The sequence below is a fragment of the Nannobrachium achirus genome, assembly GCF_963921795.1.
Source record: "Nannobrachium achirus genome assembly, chromosome: 1".
In the NCBI taxonomy this organism is placed as follows: Eukaryota; Metazoa; Chordata; class Actinopteri; order Myctophiformes; family Myctophidae; genus Nannobrachium; species Nannobrachium achirus.
Window position 1 is genome coordinate 50,471,002 of NC_137810.1, and position 24,276 is coordinate 50,495,277.

The 24,276-nt window shown below is 43.0% G+C and overlaps 1 protein-coding gene and 1 pseudogene across 2 annotated transcripts in view; one reads left to right on the plus strand and one right to left on the minus strand.

Moving 5' to 3' along the window:
- dnah7 (dynein, axonemal, heavy chain 7) overlaps nt 1-24,276 on the plus strand; it is a gene marked incomplete at both ends in the record, with an annotated part of 103,225 nt that overhangs the window by 55,194 nt on the left and 23,755 nt on the right. The window contains 11 exons of the mRNA XM_080730080.1: nt 171-419; nt 12,960-13,109; nt 13,985-14,167; nt 14,803-14,979; nt 16,006-16,137; nt 16,846-17,067; nt 18,058-18,255; nt 21,336-21,491; nt 21,877-22,045; nt 22,709-22,835; nt 23,663-23,882. Of these exons, the coding sequence (XP_080586206.1) occupies nt 171-419; nt 12,960-13,109; nt 13,985-14,167; nt 14,803-14,979; nt 16,006-16,137; nt 16,846-17,067; nt 18,058-18,255; nt 21,336-21,491; nt 21,877-22,045; nt 22,709-22,835; nt 23,663-23,882 (1,983 nt within the window). The remainder of the gene's footprint in view (nt 1-170; nt 420-12,959; nt 13,110-13,984; nt 14,168-14,802; nt 14,980-16,005; nt 16,138-16,845; nt 17,068-18,057; nt 18,256-21,335; nt 21,492-21,876; nt 22,046-22,708; nt 22,836-23,662; nt 23,883-24,276) is intronic.
- LOC308300667 (bromodomain-containing protein 1-like) lies at nt 2,872-5,103 on the minus strand (annotated as a pseudogene). Its single transcript has one exon. The product of its transcript is annotated as a bromodomain-containing protein 1-like (transcript).

The window sequence follows — 24,276 nt, forward strand, 5'->3', positions numbered from 1 at the left end:
AGGGCAATTTGAGTCTCTTTAAATCAGATCAGATTTGCATGTTTTTGCCTATGCATGTGCGTGCTGCGTTGTGTGTAGGAGTATGTGCGCCTACACATGCACACACTTGCAAGCACAAGTTCACAATTCCTCATTTAGAATCTCCTCCCATCTTCTCAACCGATGTCCAGGGTATCACCTCAGACCTCTTCCCAGGGGTCAAGCTGCCCAAGCCAGACTACAAGATCCTGCTGGAGGCCATCAGAGACAACAGCAAGCGGCTGAACCTGCAGGTCACAGACGTGTTTGCGGAGAAGATCCTGCAGATCTACGAGATGATGATCGTCCGGCATGGCTTCATGCTGGTGGGAGAACCCTTCGGAGGCAAGACCTGCGCATACCGGGTGCTGGCCGGGGCGCTGCGAGACATCTGTGTGAAGGTCAGCTATACGCAGCTATACTTTACAGCGCCACCTGGCGGGCTGGAGGCGGCATGTCGTAACTGTCGGGTGGAAACCTTGTATGTGAAGGTTTTATATCGTTGCTGTCGGGCAAAAACCTCTTATCTCCATATTCAAACTTTTTGATCTTACTACACAGCCGCGTCACACAAAAGTATCAAAAGTAACAAATATACAAGCTCGAAACGCAGATTGTAAATCTGCTACTTTTGCGTCTTTTGAATTTGAATCCTGAAAAGTAACAGTTTTGGAGATATGAGGTTTCCACCTGACAAAGTCCATATATTCCTTTTTTATATGAATAAAAATGAAACATTTTAAATGTGTAAAAATAGCTGACCTACAAGCTCAGTTGTGTGCTTGTAGTTGTAGATCTTCTATTTTCACAACTTGTGTGAGGCCGAATTGGCCCGAATCACATGAAATGTGACAGCACATGGTTGGTTCTACAGACTCCAAATTTAGCACGCAGCTAGCTCAGATCTTTGCCTACGTTCTTACCTAGTTCTCGACCTGACCCGATATGCGGTTTCCCAGAACTGCCGCCAAAGGTTCGGAATCTCCATATGCGGAGTCCTGACTACTAATTGAAGCCAATTGAAGCCGAGGCGAATTGGCCCGAATGAAAGAGCCCTGACAGCACATGGTTGTAATCTGCGTATCTCGAGAACCGTTCGTCCCACCGGCTTCAAATTCGGCACGCGCGTTCCCCGCCGCAGCAGGTAGTGCAGTGCCCAGCCTTGACCCGATCCGATACGCAATTCTCCGAAACCGGCGCGAAAGGTTTGGAATCTCCGTACGCGGAGCTAATGTCTGACATCATTCTTTTCCGGAACCGGCACTGTGTCTGCAGAGATCTCCATATGGGCATAAAATGGACGCAGACAGACAGATACAGATATCTCCATATATGGGCATAAATGGTCACAGGCAAACAGATGGTCAAAACGCGTCCTATGACAACATTTATAATGGGGTTTGCATTAAAGGGTGGGGCATTCATTCCCTATCTACATTGTTCCTGAGTAGGCTGGCCGGTCCCCGACTAGACCCTCGGCCGCCCGACAGACAGATACAGATATCTCCATACATGGGCATAAATGGACACAGGCAAACAGATAGTCAAAACAGGTCCTATGACAACAGGTATAATGGGGTTTGCATTAAAGGGCGGAGCATTAATTCCCTTGTTCCCGAGTTGGCCGGCTGCTGACTTGATTAAATTGCAGAGTACCCCACTCCGTTAAACCCATAGAGTATATATAAAATAGAGAGCGGACCGGCCCCGCCCCCACTATCATTTCAATGCAAGTGCTCAGTGGCGTTTTGAAGCAACGGCTACATGCTAGCATGTAGCTAATCCAGGTGCATTCTGGGGGAAATTGGTCTCTACCTAGAGACCACAAATGACGTCACACTGCTCTCCGCTCAGAGGAAGGATTGTCTGGAGTGGAGGGGGCGGGGCCAAAATGCGCGTTTAGGCTGCAGTTCCAACTTTGGCCACCATCGGGGTTGCTTCAAATCTAGCCCTGGGTTCTGGGGGCTTGGTTAAACCTTTGTGTGAGGATCTTTTACTAGAATGACTTGCATTCCACTATTTTATTTGTAAGGCCATTTCATGACCCTCTGGGTCTTGGGGTAAGGGGACGCAACAAAAGCAAGGTGGTATGATGCTAAATGTAGGTTTTATGACAAGAATAATGAGTGCAAACCAAGGTGAAATGAGTACAGGAGGGGCTATAAGTGCACTTGTGATTGTGAACAGGGCCGAGCAGAAATTACCAAATCATAAATGTACCCAAAATGAAACACTTCACTATAGAACCTCCAAATGTAACTATCTTAGTTCCTGAATAAGACAAAAGACAAAGCTTTGATGACAGGTGGCAAGCTACATTATTCTTTATCTCAAAAATATTTTTTCTATCATCTTGTTGATGCCAAAAGGAACCATCTTGGATCTAGGTAGTCATTGTCAGCTGTGCTTGTTGTCAAAGATGTGGACAAGAAGGATTTTCTCATTGGATTTGGACTGTATCTTCCACTGTGAGAACATCTGGAGCTGGCAGAGGCAGGCGGACTCTGTTGTGTCAACACTCCGTCCTCTTTGTTTTGGGATCCATGATCTGACGTAATCTTAAACGCTTTTCGTGAACTCTCCGTTCTCAGTACCAGAGTGCTTTTATCATCCACAGTGTTACGGAAGGCGACTCTTTTGGGCATGACAACAGTGCTCGTACACTGCACACCCCCAGACCCCCTGGACTCGGAATCGCCAAGTCGTTGCAGTTCTAGTGGCTGGCTGGGAGCTGGTCTGCTGTCCTTAACAACAAACTCGTTGGCTATTCCTGTGTCAAGGCGTTTAATGGGTGGTTCTGGTTCTCTTCCGTGGATGAAGGAAGGTCTTGGCACGCAAATTTGGGGAGCCTGGCTATGTTTCAACTATCTTAGGTGGATGTTGTTGGCTGACACTCTTGGACTCACGGAAGAAGATATTGGTCTGTGTATTGCCGGTGTCAGAGGGTTTAGCAAGAAAGGGGGTCGCCACGACATCAAGATCATTATCAGAGAGCATTGAGTTCAGCTGGTTGTCCTCAACCTCCCAGGACTCGGGGGAGGTGTAACCCACTGGGGAAGTCAAAGCCAATGCTTCCCGCTGGGCCTTCCTGAGGATAACCCTGCCGTGTTCCTGCATTCGCACGGCAGCCTTGTAGAAGAATGTGTCCTTGGCGTTGTACTTCATGCAGTTGAAAATGATGAGATTGAAGTCAGCTTCAAACTCCTCCAAGCTCTTGTAGCCGTGCTCATCAATGCACTTCCTCATGGTGGAAAAGTCCATGGGCTTCTTGATGTGTTCCAAATAGTCAGGAACCTCTTTGATGCTGACAGGCTGAGAAAAGATTCTGTAGGTGTCCTTCTCAAACAGGTGGTTTAGAACCGCCCTGAACATAGTGTTGAATGGCGTGAGCTGGACCTCTAATATTGATTGATGGAGGTTAATCTCTTCTCTTTTTAGCCTCTCCCTCTTCCTGATGAGCTCCAGCAGCAGGCGAGCACGCTCCAGGTTGTGACGGAGTCGATGGCCTTCCTTCAGTCGCTCCTTCAATGCTTGATTACTCTCCAACCTGCATTCCTGCGGTTGCTTTGTTTTCTGAGGCTGGGGTTTGGTAGTCTGGAGCCTTCTGATTAGTGGCACGTTGCTTCTTGACTGCCTCTTAAGCACCCAATAGCTCAGGACACGCTCCACCAAAGGCCTCTTCCTCTGGACAGCCACCTGGTTGAGAATTGTATCCAAACTTGAGGCTGTTATGCTGGGTCCAAAGCTGACAGGCACCTCCAGCTCTGGCTCCAGATCTTCCTGTATACACCTCTTTTTCTGCCATCCTTTTAAATCATCACAGCCTCTTTTCTCTCCTTGTTTGTGGTGAGCAGTGTGTTTGGAGTGAGCCTTCTCATAGATGTTGAGGGGTCTCTTGTCACAACCATCAGGTGCATGGGCACAGCAGTAAGCAGTCTTTTTTACTGTGAATGTTGTGAAGCCCGATTCTGTCACCTCTCTAACTGGCTCCATCTTCATGTAGAGGCCGGCCTTTTGAGCGCAGCTGACATGGAAGGCAGTGTAACATTTGACTTTGTAGCACTGGATGCAGGCCCCTGCCCCCTTCTCCTTACAGAGGTAACAGGTGAGCTTCCAGCGGGCAGGCGGGATATTGTTGATGCCGCTGATGGGCTCCACGAAGACTGTGTCAGAGAATCCCACCTCAGGCACCCACAGGGCGCACGCCACGTGTCCCCAACGGTCATCGTCCGTCTTCTTCAGGGCGCCTCCCCGGTTAGGGCAGAAGACACACTTGGCAGATCGGGATGGGTACTGGAGGCATTGGCGGCACAGCCACTGACCCTCTGGGATGTAGGGCACGCCGTAGCACCCTTGGTGCACAGCAATGTTGCATGAATCACAGAAGAGGATGAGGTCGCTGTCAGCCCCATCTCCATCCATGCAGATGCAGCAAACAGCGTCCTCATCCCCCACCAGTGACTGCATGTCGCTCTGGCCCTGCATGGCAAAGTAGGACTCCTTCTCGAATCGGTCCATGAGGAATTCGAAGAGGTCAGAGGACACCTGGCTGACGCCCTCGCTCTTCCTCTTCTCATTGATCAGCTCCAGCCAGGAGTCGTCCTCCTCGTCCATGTCATACTCAACCTCCTCGTTAAGCTCCGCCGCTGTCTTCACTGTGTACTTGTAGTACGCCGTCTGCCTCTGAGGCACTGCTGGCAGATTGTACTCTGCTATGCGGAACTTGGGTTCCAACAGCGCGCTCCCACTTCCTTGATGGTGGCCTGTGCCGCCAAGTGTGGCCGTCAGTGCCGTGTTACTCTGCTGCTGGTTGTTTTGGAAGCGCTCAGAGCGAACCAGAGCTTGCTGTGGCTTCTCATTGCTCTCCTTCTTGCCATCGAACCTCATGATCTCCTGGGCCGTCGCGTCGTTGATGACGTCCAGCTTGTCGTAAACGCTAAGCCGGTGCACGCAGCCATCGACCTCCAACTCCACCAAGCTCTGAGCCTGGGCATAAGTCAGTCTCTCCCGTTTGGGCGAAGGATTGATGGGCAAAGTGGCCCGCTTTGGTATTGCCACGTGGTGAGGTTGACCTTTTTTCTTCATCGTGATTGACTTGTTATTTAAATCAACTACAAACAGGAGTGCCTGCAAGCAATGGTGATGTGGCCTGTGGAGCAGCAGCAGCAGCAAATGCACATTCAATGCGATCATCCAAAAGGCCCACTGTTGCTCAAGTGACATCATTATGAATCATCTATAAATCTCTGCGTGTGTGTCTGCATACTTGTCCAGAACCGCTGTGCAGCAATTGATCTCCTTATATGGAGATCCTTGAAGAAAGCATGTCATTTTCTGTCTGAAGTCAGTGAGATGATGTCATATTGATGACATCAGGGATCTCCATATATGGGCATAAAATAATCGACAGCCAATCAAGAAAAGGACGCGGCGTCCACAGTGGTACCTCTACCGGGAAGTGGGAGCATTCCTGCAGGGTCGCTACAATACAAAATAAACCAAATCTACTTTGAATCACCCCATTCAAATAACCGAATACATTTTCATACATGTTAGAAATAGCAATATTATTATAAAGGATCAAGGATGTCAATGAATGTTGTTTGTGTTGTGGTCTGACTCTGGTGCATTTGACTGACCAAAGTCACCGCCACAGATTACACATGCGTGTTCATTGGGCCTCATTCACCAATAACTTGTTCGTTCTCTTCTTAAATTTCTTCTTCAGCGAATTCCTAAGAGAAGTCGAGTCAGATTCATGAAACGTTCTTATAAAGGCAGAATTGTTCATAACTGTGTTCTTATGATGATCCTATTCCTCGTAACTTGAAGGGGTGTGCCAGTTAATCCTAGTTATCTAAGGTAGAAGCCCCTCATATGCCGATTTGCATCCCTATTACCATAGACGGCATGGTGCTGCCTGCAGTCAAACGTGTGATTGCTGCACACAAGAAGTCACAGGAAATCACACACACGATTAAGGTTGAGAGAAGTCAAGAATACCTAAACTAAAGTCTACTAAACTCCAGAATCCAAACATAAAGTATATATATATATCAATACTATATCAATACTCCTTTGGAGGTACCTCTGAAGTGAACAGCAAATTATTTTCATTAAATAAATTAATGTATTTTATGTAATGTATTTCTCTGACATTGATAAACATATCACCACTAGACATGAATGTACATTTGCTGAACTTATCATGTTTCCATATTATATGTTCAGGAGTAGATTTTTCAAGATTTATCAAAATGGTTCGATAATGTCCAATCTCAAATCTCAAAAACACATAAAGAGATGAATGGCCATAGCAGGTCTGTGGTTCCATTTGTACACTCTCAGAGTTATGGGGGACCTTGCAAATAAAACGTTTGAGAACCACTATAGTAATAGGTGACTCCTAATATGCCAGAGTGTCGTGGTAAATCAGTGTCATACATATTCTGAATAAAACCTTGACATATTCAGTAAGATCAAAATAGTCTCTACCACGGGCACGTCCCGTTTTGCCGACGTAGCGTTAAGGCGACGTAGCGATAAGGCGAAATAGTGTAGCAAGCAATCAATCATCAATGTGTGTGTGTGCGCTGGGCCGCTGGCATGCGCTACTGCGCTATGATCAGGATACGGAACGAACTGGAGTTCTGTTTAACGTGTGTGCTGGGCTGTGTTTAGGCTGACCTAGGATCAGATTCAGGTCTGTTATTAGCCACGAGGCAGCGACATGAAGAATGGCTGTGTAACTGTGAGATGATAATGCTGGTCTAAGATCAGATTTACAGCGGGGGAAAAAAGAGCTTGGTGCGTGCGTAATGCATGCGTGATGCGTAGCAGCTACTCCTGCTGTCGCCTGTCAGGCTGATGAGAAAGCACTTGCCTACAAGTTAAACCATGACAAACAAACCGAAAATAGAAAATAGCCTAAAAGTATTCAGACCCTTTCCAACAGAGTAGCCTCCTTTTGTTATGGTGAAATGTGAGCTCACCTGCAAAAGCCTGAATGGAAATTTGCATGTCGCCTTATCGGCACTGCAGAAAAGCGTGAATGTAAATGTGCATGTCGCCCTATCAGTACAGTAGGAGACCCTGTTCGTACATTTGCCCATGTTAGTACACTTCGCCTTAACGCTACGTCGCCAAAACGGGATTTCCCCTCTACCACGGTGTTCGGACATATTGATGACCCCGGTGTGTGTGTGTGTGTGTATATGTGTACGTGTAAAGTCTTGATTAGCATGTCAGGTAAGACACAGGGAAGCTATTTACATAACAGTGGGCCATTGTTAGACTAAAGAGATGCTAATAACACGTCACACCCTAGGCGTTAAGAAAGATCTGTCTTCTATTAGATCAATGCATATCAGGCCATAATATGCAGAATATCTTGGAATATGGATTCTTTAAGACACAATTTCAATTCAAAGGAGCTTTATTGGCATGAAAAAACATACGTTTACATTGCCAAAGCAAGTGTTAAAAGTAAAATAAAGTAAAATAAAAACTACAGGGTACACTTTTGGAACAAACAGCAGCATTATTTTTTTCTCAAAATGCATTTAAAGGTAGCAGCTCTGTTTCATACTGTATGTGCAGTAGGTCTAGATGTCAATCCATGGTTTGTAGTCCTTAGGGTGGTTGTGTTTCTAGCCTTCTTTTGTCACAACAGTTCACAAATCTTGCTGCTGTGTTCGCGCATAAGACACAACAACCGTCGTCTATACATAGCTGTTTCAACGTCTAAGCTAAGCCTATAGACACAAAAAAAACACTTTTAGACCAGTTATAACCCGGTTTTAGCCTATAGCTTTAGATGTATTGTAGGTTAGGGTCATCTCCTCACAGCACAGAAATCGCACATCGTTCAGTGAAGTGTCATCACCGTCGCCTTGCTTCGGCTCCACGCTTGTCTTGATGCCACAGATTCCCGTGGTGCACTCGTTGCTCCAGTCGCCCCAGTCGCCCCAGCTCAGGCCACTGCGGCCGTGGACCACAATGTTGTTTTCGCACCTTGAGTAGAAGTAAAAGCACAGAAAATTGGAAATACTTGAGAGTAAAGTTTAAAAAAATAAATAACTCAAAATTGTATTAAGTACAATACTTGAGTAAATATACTTAGTTACTTAACACCACTTACTTGAAGTTGATGTCATTGACGGCCGTGTCATCACCGGCACCCTGGTGCTTCTCCACATTCAGCTGGAACGCTATCATCTTACCTCTGCACCAGAGCGTTTCCTGCCAGTGACCCCAGCTAGGAGAAGAGAGAAAGGGGAAAAAAACAATGTATGGATTGTTAATGTGAATGAAATATACTGAAACAAAAGATTGGGGGGAAAAAAGTAAAGTAGTAAGGGTTTTACACTGTGGTTCTGTGTTACAGACACAATAACCCAGGCCATCAGGCTTTCCACCACTACCACAGAGGAAAGCCTGGTATTCATTCTAAAACTGAGCTGTGAGATCCAGTTTATAAAGATATAAGAATACCGGTGGTTGGTTCCGGTCGCATTGTTATTGTTCCCCACATAATGCAAATCAATTCGATTAGTCTCGCTAGTCTCGCTACGAGTTAGAATAAAAGATAGACATACCAAACGATTATTGTACGAAAAGAACAGTTAGTTCGGACAGTGGGTTGAGGCCACCTGATGAACCTGTGATGTCATGCCGTACTTTTTATTCCTGTTTTATCTATTAGTTTGGTCATTAAGAGAGGCCTGCTCTGCCGGAAACATCGCAAAGAAAGGTTATGGTCATTTGTATATTCACTGTCCCATTGACTCCACTATACAGGAAAATAAAAATATATGATTCATGATTCTGAATCCATTGCGAGTATTCATTTTGCATGAAAAAGGATATTAATGGGGGTTATGTTTTATCCTGGAATTTTCCTTTAATGACCAAAGTAAATGATAAAACAGAAATAAAAAGTACGGCATGACATCACAGGTCATCTCACATTTTGGGTGACTGGGTCCCCGACACCATAGCCTCAGTGCCCATGAGTTATTTGACACAAAGCCTTGTGGTGACGTTGCGGTGATGATAAAACTTACTCTCCAGCATTTGACGTCACGGTACCGTAAGAGCCTTCCGGCTTCATGCAGTGCAGTCTGATGCCATTCACTGCCGTGTCGTCACCTCCAACCTGTCTGCCCTCCACCTGTGAGAGACATGCAGACCAAGAAGAGCATGGAAACAGTGTTTTTTTTTTCAGGGGGAAGAGATTTAGCATTCAGTAGCAAAGTGATAAAACAAAAATTAACGATTTAAGGACAACTTTGTTTTTTTGTGTTAAAATGTTTACTGCTTTCTATCATTTTAGAGATTTAGCGATTCTGTTGGTGGGGGCATGCGTACAAGTGGCTAATTATGTATTTTTAGACACAATCAGCCGGCGATTCCCTTATTACTATTTATAGTAACATAGTACATACTAGCCCTGAAAGTCTCACATCTGCCCATGAAAGATTATGGTGGATCTTGGGAATGGACTTAGCTAAAGACATATTTAGACACTTGTACACATGCCCCCACCCACTGAAATCAAAAATGTTAAAATCGCTAAAGTGATAGAAAAGCAGTAAATCAAAACATTTTAACACTTTTCTATAATTACAATCTAAAATATGAACCCTTGTTCAAAAAAACACACAAACAAAAAAACCTACCAAAGTTGTTCTTTAAACTGTTAACTCATTCTGTGCCAGATGCCAAAATGGCTCCAAGGTAGCTGTGCCGAGATTTTGTATGTTTTTCTTTACTATGCAATGAAAAAAAAAGATTTTTTTTTTATAATTTTTTCCAAAAAGAATTTTGGCAATCGGACAAATGGTTCCAGAGATAGAGCTGTTTGAATGAAAAAAAGTGTCCATCCACTAGAATGGACACACATGAACACACATTTTCTCAATCAGCTAAACGAGGGAGCGAACACACAAACAGAGAAAAGCATCTCTCTGATCTCAGGTCATTTTGACATCTTTAGAAAAATTTTTTTTTTTTTTTTTTTCTATGTAAAAAACACAAAAACCGTCATAAGCCGTCATTGGCACACAGGGCTATTGGAAAAAAAACGTCATAAGCAGTCATTGGCACAGAATGAGTTAATGTAAGAAGTATATTTTCTCACCCGAATGCTGAAGCCTCCAGCCTGTGAGCCAGGAGGGCACTTCTCCATATAGGACCATTGACCCCAAGCTTGGCCATTATTAACCGAGATTTCTCTCCCTACCGGCAGGGAGTTTGTAGAGAGAGCGAACACGAGCAGGATGGTCAGGAACATTGCTGCAGACTGCATGTTTTAAGTTGAAATTTTCAGGGTTTTTATAATGGCTGTCTGGGATATGGACAGCAGTCAGTCTGTGCGCAGCAGTGCGGTCCGTGGAATTAACTCATTCTGTGCCAAATGCCAAAATGGCTCCAAGGTAGCTGTGCCACGGTTTTGTATGTTTTTCTTTATTGCGCAATAAAAAAAAATGTTTTTTTTTTTTATATAATTTTTTCCCCCACAGAAACAGACACAGTTGTTGTGATTCAGTGGCAAAAAGAATTTTGTCAATCAGACAAATGGTTCCAGAGATAGAGCTGTTTGAATGAAAAAAAGTGTCCATCCACTAGAATGAACACACATTTTCTCAATCAGCTAAACGAGGGAGCCAACACACAAACAGAGAAAAGCATCTCTCTGATCCCAGGTCATTTTGACATCTTTTAAATACAAAAAACTCAAAAGACGTCAAAGACGTCATTGGCACTGAACGCCTTTGCAAAAAAAAAACGTCAAAGACGTCATGTGGCACAGAAGAAAAGATCCAGAAAAAAAAGTCTTTGTATACAAGATGAGCTGTATTTATTCTTCGACAATAAACCACAGCTAGTGACTCTCTTCCAGCCAGGATCAAATCAGAAGTAGTGGAGAGACAAAACAACACGTGGACACAAATATACCTTTCAAGATCAGAGGCAGGGCATCACTTTTAGCCAATCAATGAACAGAAGACCTATGCTAATCTGAGGTGAGATAAAGTCCCCCAGGAAAGTCCTGTAACCCAACAATGATGACTGATTGTAACTTTTAATCTTTAGCTATGTATAACCATCAAAGATATACTTACAGTCATGCATGTTCAAACATATTTCTTTATATGTGTACAATATAAAGACATTTAAAAGAAGTCAATATAAAAATCCACCTGAGTCTTTAGCTGGCTAAACAGAGATCCCTTCAGAGTGGGAGAGGCTTTTCATACATGTTAATTCATCTAGAGTGGATGAATGGTCCTTCTCGTGAAACAGAGACCTATAGATTTCATTACCAGTAATACACAAACTTTAGAAGGTAATGGTAGCCAATCTGGAGGGAATATGGGAAATGGGACAGATCCATGTTGATGACATGACTTTTAGAGATACTGTGACGCTTTGCGTGATTTTAGGGCAAAATCTGTAGGAGCAGTTTCCAAAAATGTGTCTTGCAAGAATCAGCCTCATGGTGGCGCAAGAAGAGGGCCATGTGAGAAATGAGAATTTGTATTGTTGAAATGTTGATCAAATCAATCAATCAAAATTATTGAAGATTTTACCAATTCAAATAGTAGATCTATAAGCTCACAAAATGCGATGTGATGCATATATTGGCTCAAAAGTAACCCCATATAGATTAGCTATTTAATCAAACTATCCCAACGTTGGCCATTATTAACAAAGATTGTTTTCCCTTCGGTCAGGGAGTTTGTAGAGAGAGCGAACAACCAGCAGGATGGTCAGGAACATTGCTGCAGACTCATGTTTAAGTTGAAATCATCTGGGTTTTTATAATGCTCATACCATAAACCATGGCGACTAATAGTAACTTTTAATCTTTAACTATGTATAACCACCATCAAAGATATACATACAGTCATGCTTGTTCAAAAATCTTTTTTTATGTGTACAATATAAATACTTTTTAAAATCCTAAACAGAGATCCCTTGAGAGTTAAGAGGCTTTTCACACATGTTAATTCATCTAGAGTGGATGAATGGTCCTTCTCGTGAAAGTGGAGGCCTACAGCTTTCAATATAATAGGTGAGACTAGGTGAGACTGTGACTGTAAAGTTTCCCTCCATGCATGTACCTCCTTGTTTGCATCACACTTGTTACAGAAACACATTACACATTCTATAAAGAGTTTTTTATCAAGTCTCATAGCTAGCCATGACAGAATAGTTGATCTCATAACAAAGGACATATCCAAACGTTTTACATCTAAAAGTTCACACGCTTGTTGATTGGCTATTTTGAGATTTGGTGTAGATTGAAACAGAATGTGCCATGTACAGCACAACTCTGCCAAGTACAGAGGGTTTAAAGGGGACATCCTTCCAGACCAAAACATATCCCCCCTGAATGCCCATGTTTTCATAAATGTTCCTACCTGGTTTGGTGGATTATAGATTTTAAATATTATCAAAGTATTCTGTGGAACAACTTTGAGAAACTTTGCTATAAGCAAACATGGTCTAAAATGTGATATATTAGACATCTCCATCGGATGTGATCTCTGTGTGGATCAATCGCTATTCTAATTATTTGAGTCCAATATTTGGAGATGAGTTATGCAATTTACAGTTTTTTTATTTATCAATATCTATTGAATAATGGATTAAAATTCAATGTGCCATGGACCCCATAAAAGAAGATTTGTATTGTTTTTTTGGGGGGTCGCATCCTGAAAAGGTTGAGAACCACTGCCATAAACCACTGGCCTCATCCCGCATTTCATTTCACTGTGACAAGGAAACCTGCCGACCCGTTTCCTCCATCCACTTCATACGTACGTGTGTGTGTGTGTGTGTGTGTGTGTGTGTGTGTGTGTGTGTGTGTGTGTGTGTGTGTGTGTGTGTGTGTGTGTGTGTGTGTGTGTGTGTGTGTGTGTGTGTCCAACTAGCATCTGATGGATGAGAACCAGGTCCAGATTACAGTCATCAACCCCAAGTCGGTCACCATGGGCCAACTGTACGGCCAGTTTGACCCCGTCTCTCATGAGTGGTCTGACGGCATCCTCGCCGTCAGCTACAGAGCCTTCGCTGTCTCACAGGTAGTGTGGTTGGTGCATGGTACAAATGGGTTTCGTTACCCAAAAAAAATTAATCAGTCTTCTGACTGAGCCAAATGCCATATTTTACACGATTACAATTTTCTACTCTTACAAATGTTATTAATAATAATTTGGGGTTAATTTCAAAACATGAAAATATGTGCAGTTGTGAGCGCACACGATAAGATGAGATATACTTTAGTGTCCTCACAGGCAAATTTGTATAACTATTTTGTGTAACTATTTTAGTAATGTAACTAAAGCATGAAAAATTATTTGTTCGTTTTTGGTACATTTTGTGAGGTTCGTTTGACTTGACCAGAAGTGCTATTGCATAAACTCTCAGAACATCCCGGAAATACATGGTGGAGAATTGTGGCACCATGGCAACTTCCTGGTGCTGGTGTTTTTCAGCATACCCTCTCCTACTACCCATTGTACCCACGTCCTCTGAATTTAATTTGCCAAATTCTTCTCAGTGTTTTGATTAGATGCAGTATGTCTCCTAAATACATGTTAATGTGATGGTTTAGGTTACGTTGGTTTTGATCAGATTCAGGTCAGAACTGCAAGCACAGAAGTGATAGGAAATGTATTGTCTCAACTCGAATGAGACCACACACACAATCCAGTTAGTTATGATTGAACTCTTAAAGGGCATGAACAAAAATGTCAGACTAAAGTAAAAGATCAAGCCTAGTTATAGTTCATCAATGATGTCGTTCAAGCGAACAACTTAATTGTTTTTGATTTTCTTAGATTACTATTTCTATGCATTTGATGTATTGATGGTGATGTATTGATGTACAGTATTACCTTGCTTATTGTAAATAAGAGCGTCTACAAAATGCCTACATTGTAAATTGTTTCCTTAGAGTCCAGACAGGAAATGGTTGATCTTTGATGGCCCGGTGGACGCAGTGTGGATCGAAAACATGAACACAGTGCTTGATGACAACAAGAAACTTTGTCTGACGAGCGGCGAGATCATCCAGATGTCCCCGCAGATGAGCCTCATCTTTGAGCCCATGGACCTGGAGGTGGCCTCGCCTGCTACGGTACGGTTTACCAGGAGGTTTTCTGTTAGCTCATCTCACTGTTTGCCACTGCTTCTGTATTGTAGCCACGGTGGTTATGAGTTAAGTTAACGGGATATGTTTTGTACACATGAAAATATTATAATAAATGGCCAAATAGATATTACAGGGAATATGAATCTGAGAATCAGAGAATGCAATTAAAATGCAGAGCAAGGAAAGCAGGTAAGCGCATGTGACTGAATACATACTGTAACAGAAGGATGTAAAGTGCCAAGTGGCTTTCAAAGAAGTGCTAACACCAATATGATTCTCTCCAGCAAAGATCGGCAGAAAAAGGTGGACACAGTGATAATTAACCAGTGTGACTGTATTAACTGACTTTTAATTGAGATTAAAAAAATGGCATTGTTGGTCTATGTAATGTGTGAATGTGTGTATTTCTGACTGTGTTTCGTGTGTGTGTGTGTGTGTGTGTGTGTGTGTGTGTGTGTGTGTGTGTGTGTGTGTGTGTGTGTGTGTGTGTGTGTGTGGTGCGTGCGTGCGTGCGTGCGTGCGTGCGTGCGTGCGTGCGTGCGTGCGTGCGTGCGTGCGTGCGTGCGTGCGTGCGTGCGTGCGTGCGTGCGTGCGTGCGTGTGCGTGTGTGTGTGTTGTAGGTGTCTCGCTGTGGCATGGTCTACATGGAGCCTCACATGCTGGGCTGGCGTCCTCTGATGCTGTCCTGGCTCAACACGCTGCCCGCCGCTATTGGTGCCACGCACAAAGGACTCATCACTGGCCTTTTTGACCGCATTCTGCCTGCCTGTCTACAGCTCATCAGGAAAAACACCAAGGTACAGTACTACAGAGCAGAGTTTAACACACTTTTACATTTCAAGGTCTCCCCTTAACTTTTTCGCCGCCGTTGACGGTGAGGATTGTCATTGAAAGGGTTAATACCATGGCGCCGTTGACGGTGAGGACTGTGAATCTTACTGTATATACAGTAAAGATATTATTACTTACTTAATGTCGCTCCGGTCCCGCTCGCATCGGTAATGTCGGCGATTTGTTTACAACGCACGTTGGGCGTGCACGCGAAGTGAAGCTCCTCAATGTTAAGTCAATGGCGAGGCCCATAAAGAAACTTCATTTAAACAAAATAGCCATTTTGAGACATTTTGCAGCAGATCTAAATGTAAACAAGGCAAAAGGCAGGGCGCAGCCATCTTCATCTTCTTGTCGCACACTGTCATGTGACTAGATGACGTAATCGTTGCCGTCAAGTGATAATCCAAAAAAACAAAAACAACCCCCTTCCGGCCCTTCAAAATAATAGCGGCGGCCGACGGAGGAAACGACGTGGCGCCGAGGCACCAAGCAACCTTCAGATTAAGAGGCAGCAGATGTGTTAACTCTGACAGTGAACAAATGGAACCAAATGAACCCTAACGGATTCATTTGGTTCCATTTGTACTCTGTCAGAGTTACAGACATGAATGGGTCAATTTAGACCCCCCTAAAGGAACCCACAGAGTCCCTGGAATCCACTTTGAGAACCACTGCTATAGAGATTTGAACCTCTGTCAACAAGGACTCTCTAATCATGTCCATGTGCAGTATGAACTATCAATGTTCAGTGTTCAGTGAGAAGCTATATTCCATCACTTTATCTATTCATGTATCTATTTATATAATATTTGAAACAATTCTGACATTTTAATTTCGGGTTAGGTTCAGTTCTCAAAGCCACTTAGGTGTTCAATTTGTGTTTCTGTGAACAAAAAAGCCTTACAATTGAATGTTTGTGAAGGTTTAGGTTTCATTTTGAGACCTTTTAAAGATGGCTGCATGGCCCTTTTTGTGATTGGTTTCTTCAGGAGTTGTCCCCGACCTCGGACACAAACCTGGTCAACTCCCTGATGAACCTGATGGACTGCATGATGGATGAGTTCTGTGATGAGGCCAAAACCAACAGTATGGATGAGACGGATGTTTGCTCCTGGTTGGAGGTGAGAGGAGGAGGGTCTGCTGCATGCTTGACTCTACATGCTATACAGCATTGTTTTATGCACATTAAATTATTTTAATATTTCCACAGAAATAAGGGGGGGGGGGGGGGGGGGGAACTAAAAGAAACTAAAAAGACGTGAAAGAGATGGATCTATCGGATAGATATATGGGCAACTGGTGGCCCGGGGACTTCATGGGCAGTGGTGCTTTGGGATTTTCTTTTCAGGGTGGACAGTCATTTATTGAAAGAAAGGATGTCAGCAGATCTAATGGTGGGAAATCAATAACGATGTTTTCTAGTCTTAATTACATTTGCATTGTTACTTAAGATTTTATTTTCTAGTTCGGTACCGTCAGTGCGTGTGCATGTGGGAAATATATTGACCACACAGCGTCCGGTCGCGTCCGGCCTCGAAAGCGCTACTGCTCATGGGCCCTCACATTTACTTAATGTCTCCTAATACTGATCTATTATGTATTTCAGCAGTTCAATTTCCAAGATTTGTTGGGGGGCTTTTCTGCCTTTAATTGATATTAGACCGTGTTCTTGTTTTGTATCATGAAATCAAAGTGCATATATGAATGCTATTGCGTTCACAACACAAGACAACAACAGCCACAACCAGTCCAGATCTTTCCAAAGATCACTGAAATGTGTTTTTAAGCAGCCAAGGGATACTAAAAGATGGGCTCTCCCCTTCCCGCAGGGCATATTTGTGTTCTGCCTCGTGTGGTCGGTGGGCGCCAGCTGTGACGAGGCTGGCCGGGTCAGGTTCGACGGAGTGGTCCGAGAGCTTCTGGGCGGCCCCCTGAGCCAAGAGACCAGGGCCCGTCACGGCATCCTGGCCACCGTAGAGCCTCCAGCCAAACAGCTGACCGTGCCCCTGCCCACTGATGGAACCGTGTACCAGTATCGCTTCGTCAAGGAGGTGGGTACTCATTGAGGGTTTACCCATTTAGACCTGAGGCTGATTCTAAAAACTAAATCATAACCTAAGATTTCTTTAAATATTACATTTTTTTTTACAGAAATCTGAAATGTTTAAAAATCATGTTGCTATAGTTTTTGTCTGGTGGAAACCTTGTATCTCCAAAACTGTTAGCTTTTATTATTATTTGTGTGCTTTTAGATAGCTATTTTCACTACTTTCGTGCAACACTTTCATATGGCGAGGGCTTTAATTATATAAAAAAAAAAAAAAACATACAAATGTGAAACTTGGAGACTTGGTTTCTGCCCGACAGTGATGATATATAGTAACACCTAAAATGACAGATGCTTTCCTGGATTGAAAGGTACTAGCCCTTACCCGTTCAAAGATATGAGCTCCGAAATGATGTGCAGTGTGTGGGTTATGGGATGTGCACTGTGCACACAGTATATGAGGGATGGAAAGTAACTTTAACTGGTGCTTGCATGCTAATATGTAGGAGCATCAATGTAAGAAATACCCGTTCCATTTAACGGCTACAGAGATACTGTGTACCGAACTGCATGATTTTTGGACAACATCTGTAACAGGGCCAGAACCAGTGCCCTCTCCAGACCATGAATGCCGTTTTTACTATGGTGAAAGAAATGCAAATGCCCTCTTAAGCCATACCTGAATGCAGCATTGAAGAGAAATTGCCTTGTCCAAACTCTCCTGAACTTGAATGCAGCATCTTATGTTGAAAGAATTGCTGTGTTGAAATCCATGCCGTTACGCCACATCTCAGTATTGACTTGATAATGCTTAGATCAGTGTGGTATCAAGCACCGAAAATAGACGACCTCCAAGCTCACAACGCGTTGCACTGCGGCGCGTTGTGAGCTTGGAGGTCTGCTATTTTCAATATTTTCACCAAAAGGCCCTTTTAGAAATTATAGCCCCTGCCTCTCTAACATTCTCTGCACGTCCCTGGTCCATGTTCATTAGGGCCCAGGCAGGTGGGAGCTCTGGACTGACCAGTTGAAGACAGCGCCCCCTATCCCAAAGGACATCCAGTTCAATGAGATCATTGTGCCCACTGAGAACACTGTGCGCTACACAGCCCTCATGGAGCTGCTCATCACCCATCAGAAGCCCACTATCTTCATTGGCCCAACCGGCACTGGCAAGAGCGTCTACATCATAGTAAGTGGTCCGTCCGCCATGCGGAGTGAATGCCCTCGAGTCAACACCACTATGATTTACGGCAGGGGTCTTCAACAGGGGGTCCGGGACCTCGAGGGGGTCCTCAAAGTTACTACAGGGGGTCCTCCGAATCTTTTTTCTCCTTTTTTTATAAACCACTCTAACCCTAGGGTCCATATTCTGAGAATAGCCGATCTACAAGCTCACAATGCTTCGCAACACGAGGTGTTGTGAGCTTGTAGATCGGCTATTTGGTGTAGAGGGGAAAAAGAGCAGACTAAGTACAGAGTGAAATGTCAAGTTTATTAAGTATTGACGGTTCAAGTGGTTACATTTCTGAAAACACAAATTGACATGAATCCAAAATACACAGATGACTGTGCTGTCAAACAATGAAACTATATGGAATCTATGAACAGGTTGTGGGGCCAGGGGGTCCCTGCTTCATCTCTATCTCAACTAAGGGGTCCTTGGCCTGAAAACATTGAAGACCCCTGATTTACGGTGAAGTGAGAGTTTTCTGGTCTGGTTAAAGGAGTAGTTCACCCCCAAAATGAGCTTTTTTCTATTGATTACTCATGCCATTGAGACTTGAGTTCAACAGTATTATTTTGTCATTGTCACATTCCTAAGACAAACATTTGATTATAGTAAATTTACCCCCATTGATTCCGGATGGGGACCCAAATGCATTTGGGTCCCCATCCGGAATCAATGGGGGTTGCTTAGGAAAGCAACAAAAAACTAAAACTATTATTGAACTCAAGTCTCCATGGCGTGAGTAATCAATAGAAAAAAGTCATTTTGGGGGTGAACTACTCCTTTAAGCCTTCTCTGATCAACAACACCTCTTTTAGCCCTGTTGGTAATTATGAAGTAAAGTAGTTTGTTAGTTTGTGCATCATTTCTGTGACAATCTTTCCAGGATTGTGAGTGAATGCTGTAACAACCTTTAAAAAAGACAGACAAGCTCAGCTCACAACGCGTCGCTTCACACCGTGTATGAGCTTGTAGATCGACTATTTTCACTACTTCTTAAAGCTATACTGTGTAAGATTCTCAACTAGTGGTCAGTAGCCATATAGCAAACCGCGGTCGCGTTCGCGTCTTTCGCCCGTTTTTCGTACCTTCACACCCCCGCGTCTGCCTCCACAACGCCGAGAGCTATCTTTAGAGGGGTCCCTGGTTCCTGTGCGTTCAGGCATTCCGGAGAAACGGACTATTTCACCCTGCCTGGTAGGCGAGAATTACCTTTTGAGTAAAGAGACACACGGGCGACTACAAATATGGCGACCCCACTTCAAGATGCGCTGCATTGGCCGGTAGTGTACCATGTGTGCATGATCGGCGATGTGATTGGGCAACGTATACACAACGTATACAGATGATGCAGATTACGTAATCATGGCGCGAAATTCTCCCCCCCTCACGGCTCATAGAAAACATATAAAGAGAAGGCTTCAGAAGCTGAAAATAACGGAGTGGGTGTTCTAAAACTTTAGCGATTTAACAGTTAGGACAATTTTAAGATTTGTTTTATAAAAAAAGTTACATAGTAAAACTTTAAACATTTGTTTTCTAATTTATGGAATTCATTAGATCTTTCTTTTATTTATTAATTAATTACTTAGAAAAATCATTATATCCTTTTTTATTCATGAAAATATTAGATTTGGTTGTTTGGGAACCAGTGGTTTAGTACAGGGATACTCAAACTTCTGAACCGGTGGGCCACATTACAAAAATGACAAGGGGCCGCGGGCCAGTTGAGATAAAATGACATTAGGCTACTTGATAACTTTTTACTTTATTTCCATATACCGGTAACTCAAGACAAGTGCAATGTGCATTATTTTATGGCTTGGAATTCATTTATATTTTGTCAATGACAACATTTGTAATCATACATTTTCTCTCTTTTTAATAAGTCTGTGAAATTAGCATATTCCACAAAAACACCAAAACAAACTAGTGTACGTTTGTCTGCTATTTGTCTGGGTTGATATCTGTCGAGTGGGATAACATTAAAGATAGCTGAGCACAACTCTCTTTCAATTGATTCACAATGTTATTTATGATGTAGCACAAATGGCTTTTTACAGAAAATAAACTTGTGAAAATTGATAGCTAAGGAAAATAAAAAAATAAAACAATCTACTTAAAATAGATTACCCAGACTGTTTAGCTACCAAATGGCTAATGATGCAGTTGTTAAGTAGATCTACAGTAGTCTCTTCATTTGAATTAGGCCTACAATAACATTTTGGGTATGCTAATTAGTCGGGCACTGACGGGCAGAGGCAGAGCCACCGGTGAAAAAAAGAGAGAGAGAAAAAAAAATCGTCGAAAATCGGCGATTTCTATGGCCGTTTTCAAGATGTTTTGGCCATTATCTCTGGAACGCAAGGTCCAATCTGCTCAGTTTAAAGTTTGTTGGATGCGCAACTTTGAGGACATTAAGTGGTGGGCCAGTCAAAATTGTGCCGGCCCGCGGGCCGGAGTTTGAGTATCACTGGTTTAGTACATACATGTTACCCGATCCCGAGTATACTCGTGAAAAATACTCGAGTATTTAGACTAGAGTGCCGATCCCGAGTATACTCGCGTAAAATACTGTATATAGAGTAACGCCGGCACCCTCACCCTACGGTCCGTTGGAAAGTCCTGGCACGATTGGACTCGCTGATTCATCATCATGGATCCACGTGCACAAAATAGTAATCCCTTAACATGGATGCCGACGGTAGATCTCATCTTTAATGTCCATTTTCTCCAAACAACACTTTTAAAGCCAAGGATGGCATTAGATTCTCGCTACAATAACGTAATAACAAAGGCAACGATCGGCCATTTTAGCAACGGCATGGGGTGACGATCGCTTCCGTTGAATGACGTCATGACGTCAACCCGGAAGTGTTTACGCAATGGACTTCTGTCCTTCAAAATAAGAGAATGGCAGCGTATGGAGCCTGCGAAAGGCACGCTGGACATTTAACCCGTTCATGTCTGGAGCACTAAATGGGTTAATTGAAATGAGCGCTGTTCGTCTGTTTAATTCCACCATGATATCTCTTGTTCAGGACTTTCTCTTGAGACGACTGCAGAAGAACGTCTACAGCCCGCTGCTCATCAACTTCTCAGCCCAGACCACAGCTGCCCAGACCCAGAGCATCATCATGTCCAAGCTGGATAAGAGACGCAAGGGAGTTTTTGGACCTCCACTGGGGAAGAAAATGGTCTGACTTCATGTCGTTCATCATTAGGTTTTATCACGGATATTGCACTAGTGGTTCTCAACCTTTTCAGGCCGCGACCCCCAAAATAATAATATTTTGCAATATTGCATATTATGATATACAAGCTCATAGCGCGGCACTCTGTGCTGTGCTATGAGCTTGTATAGCTGCTATTATTGAATAGCCAAAGTATGAAATAATGGTTATAGCGGTTAAAATCTAAATTGACACTTTCCTGTTCTTAATGGGTTTGGCATTGCTCAGCCGGTCTTACAGTACATCCTAGTAATAGAATACAGTTCCAAACCGTCTTTTTATGCTTTATTTATTGGTGTACTTATCCAAATACCGGTACCCACTACACTGTGACACTGTGTTTTGCCAGGTGGTGTTTGTGGACGATGTGAACATGCCAGCTAGGGAGACGTACGGCGCCCAGCCCCCCGTGGAGCTGCTACGGCAGTGGCTGGACCACCGCAACTGGTATGACATGAAGGACTGCACCATGATCAACCTGGTGGACATCCAGATAGTGTGTGCCATGGGACCCACAGGTGAGTCCGGGAGGGAGGAGGAGCCTTGTGTTTAGATCCCCGGATGTTCATTATCGTCACTGTCGGGCAGGAGCCTCGGCTCGAGTCTCAATTTTTCGACTTTTTTGTCTATTTGTAAATTAACTCATTTACTGCCATGATTAAAAATAGACTTTCTGGGTTGCGACGATTTTCTTGATTTTGGATTGTTTTTATAAATTAAATCAAATTAAATTCTCAGGTTTCTCTGGCTGGGACGAGTTAATGCCCTACTTAAGTGGTTCTCAAACTTTTTTCATGTCAAGGACCCCCAAATATATAATATGTAATTGGCTATTTTATGCCAAGGACCTCTAGAAGCAAAGATTTTCGTTCAAAATGTTCACCTAAAAAAATATGAATAAATAAGTGGTTAAAATGATTGTGACGCTATAAGTTATATTAACCAATTTAGCTGTGAACCCCCTGGTACCCTCCCAAGAAACCCAATTTTGAGAACCAATGCCCTACCTCAACATACAAGAGGGCCGCAAAAAAGTCGTGAAAATATCAGATTTACAAGCTCAAAATCTCAAAAGCTTGTAGATCAGATCTCAAAAGCTTATAGAGTTATTTACTTTTGGACATAGAAGGTTTCCCGCCTGACAGCAAAGTTATGTTTTATTGTGCTTGTCTCTTTACCAGGCGGGGGGAGAAACCCCATAACGCCTCGCTTCCTGCGCCACTTCAACGCCGTTACCATCAATGACTTCGAAGAGAAAACCATGTACACCATCTTCTCCAGGATCCTTGACTGGCATCTCACTACACGGTACATAATGATTAAAACTACACTGGATAGTAGTAGCTTTTGCCCAATAAAGCATAAAAATACACTGACATATCACATAATGGTAACTAAATACAGAGTATTGTAAAGCAAAATTTGGTGGACAAAAGCATCTTTCGTTAATTTTATATCCAAAGGGCCATACAGCACAATGGGTGGAGAAAAAGCTCAAACATTGTCAGTACTATGATCATGTTATAAAGACCCTGTCATTATAGCCCTTGTAAATGCTACATTATTTGTCAAACAGAAATCGTTCTCACAACAGAAGGCATCTCTAAAATAATCCCTGTTTCACATCACAACAGATTTCAAAAGTTGTATTAGTAATACCAAATACAATATTGGGACAGGTGTAAAGGTGCGTGTGTCGTATCCCTCTTTTTTCTTTTATTTACTTATTTATTTATTTTTTCTCCCAAAAAACATTTCTTCAATCTCTCTTTAGGATTGTAATGGGTCCCTATTTGGGACTTAAGTGGGACAATTAGCGCCATATAGTGAGATTGCTAATGAGCATACCCCCCACCCTGACAAACACTATATTGCTTGAAATATAGGAGTTACAGCATTAAATTTAGTTTGACTCGGTTCCACATATAAATATTGTGAAAATAGTTTATCTATATGATTTCTTGCGTCTTTCTTATATTATTTGACAATTTGTCCAACATTTGACCAGTTTTTATAGTATAGTTTTGATGCAGTAATGTTTTTTTTTTCTTTTTCTTTTTTGTATTAGATATTAAAAGTCCTTAAATTGACTACTTTAAACGTTAACTAAACAGTAACTGACCGTTTCCTTACAGGTTTGACTTCCCCAAGACGTTTGCTGACCTGACCTCTCAGATCGTCAACGGCACCATGTCAGTGTACCAAGAGGCCACCAAGAACCTGCTGCCCACCCCCGCTAAGTCCCACTACCTCTTCAACCTGCGGGACTTCTCCCGCGTCATCCAAGGCATCTGCCTATCGCGGCCCGAGACGGCTGACGATTCCTCTGCCATCAAACGGCTATGGGTGCATGAGGTAAAGTTTTCAGACCAACATACGGATTGCGAAACTGTAGATCAGTTGAAAAATGTGTTCTTCAAACATGAAAGTGTATGTATGCATCATGGCTGCAATGCATATAGACATTGCGATCAATCAAAAGTGATTTTTCTTTAGATTTAGGCACTTTCTACCTTTATCTGGATAGTACAGTGACAGGAAATATGGAGCTAGTTGTTGGATTCGATTCGCAAACCTGATGACCTTTGCTGCGTGCAAAGGTCATTAGGTTCACAAATCGAAACCCATAACTAGCTGTCAGTCTGCATTAGAGCCTTTATGTGGTACAGTATGCGCCTTAACCACCAGTCCATCAGTGCCCCCATCAAAGAGATTTAAAATGATTTTCATGAATACTATATGTGAATTA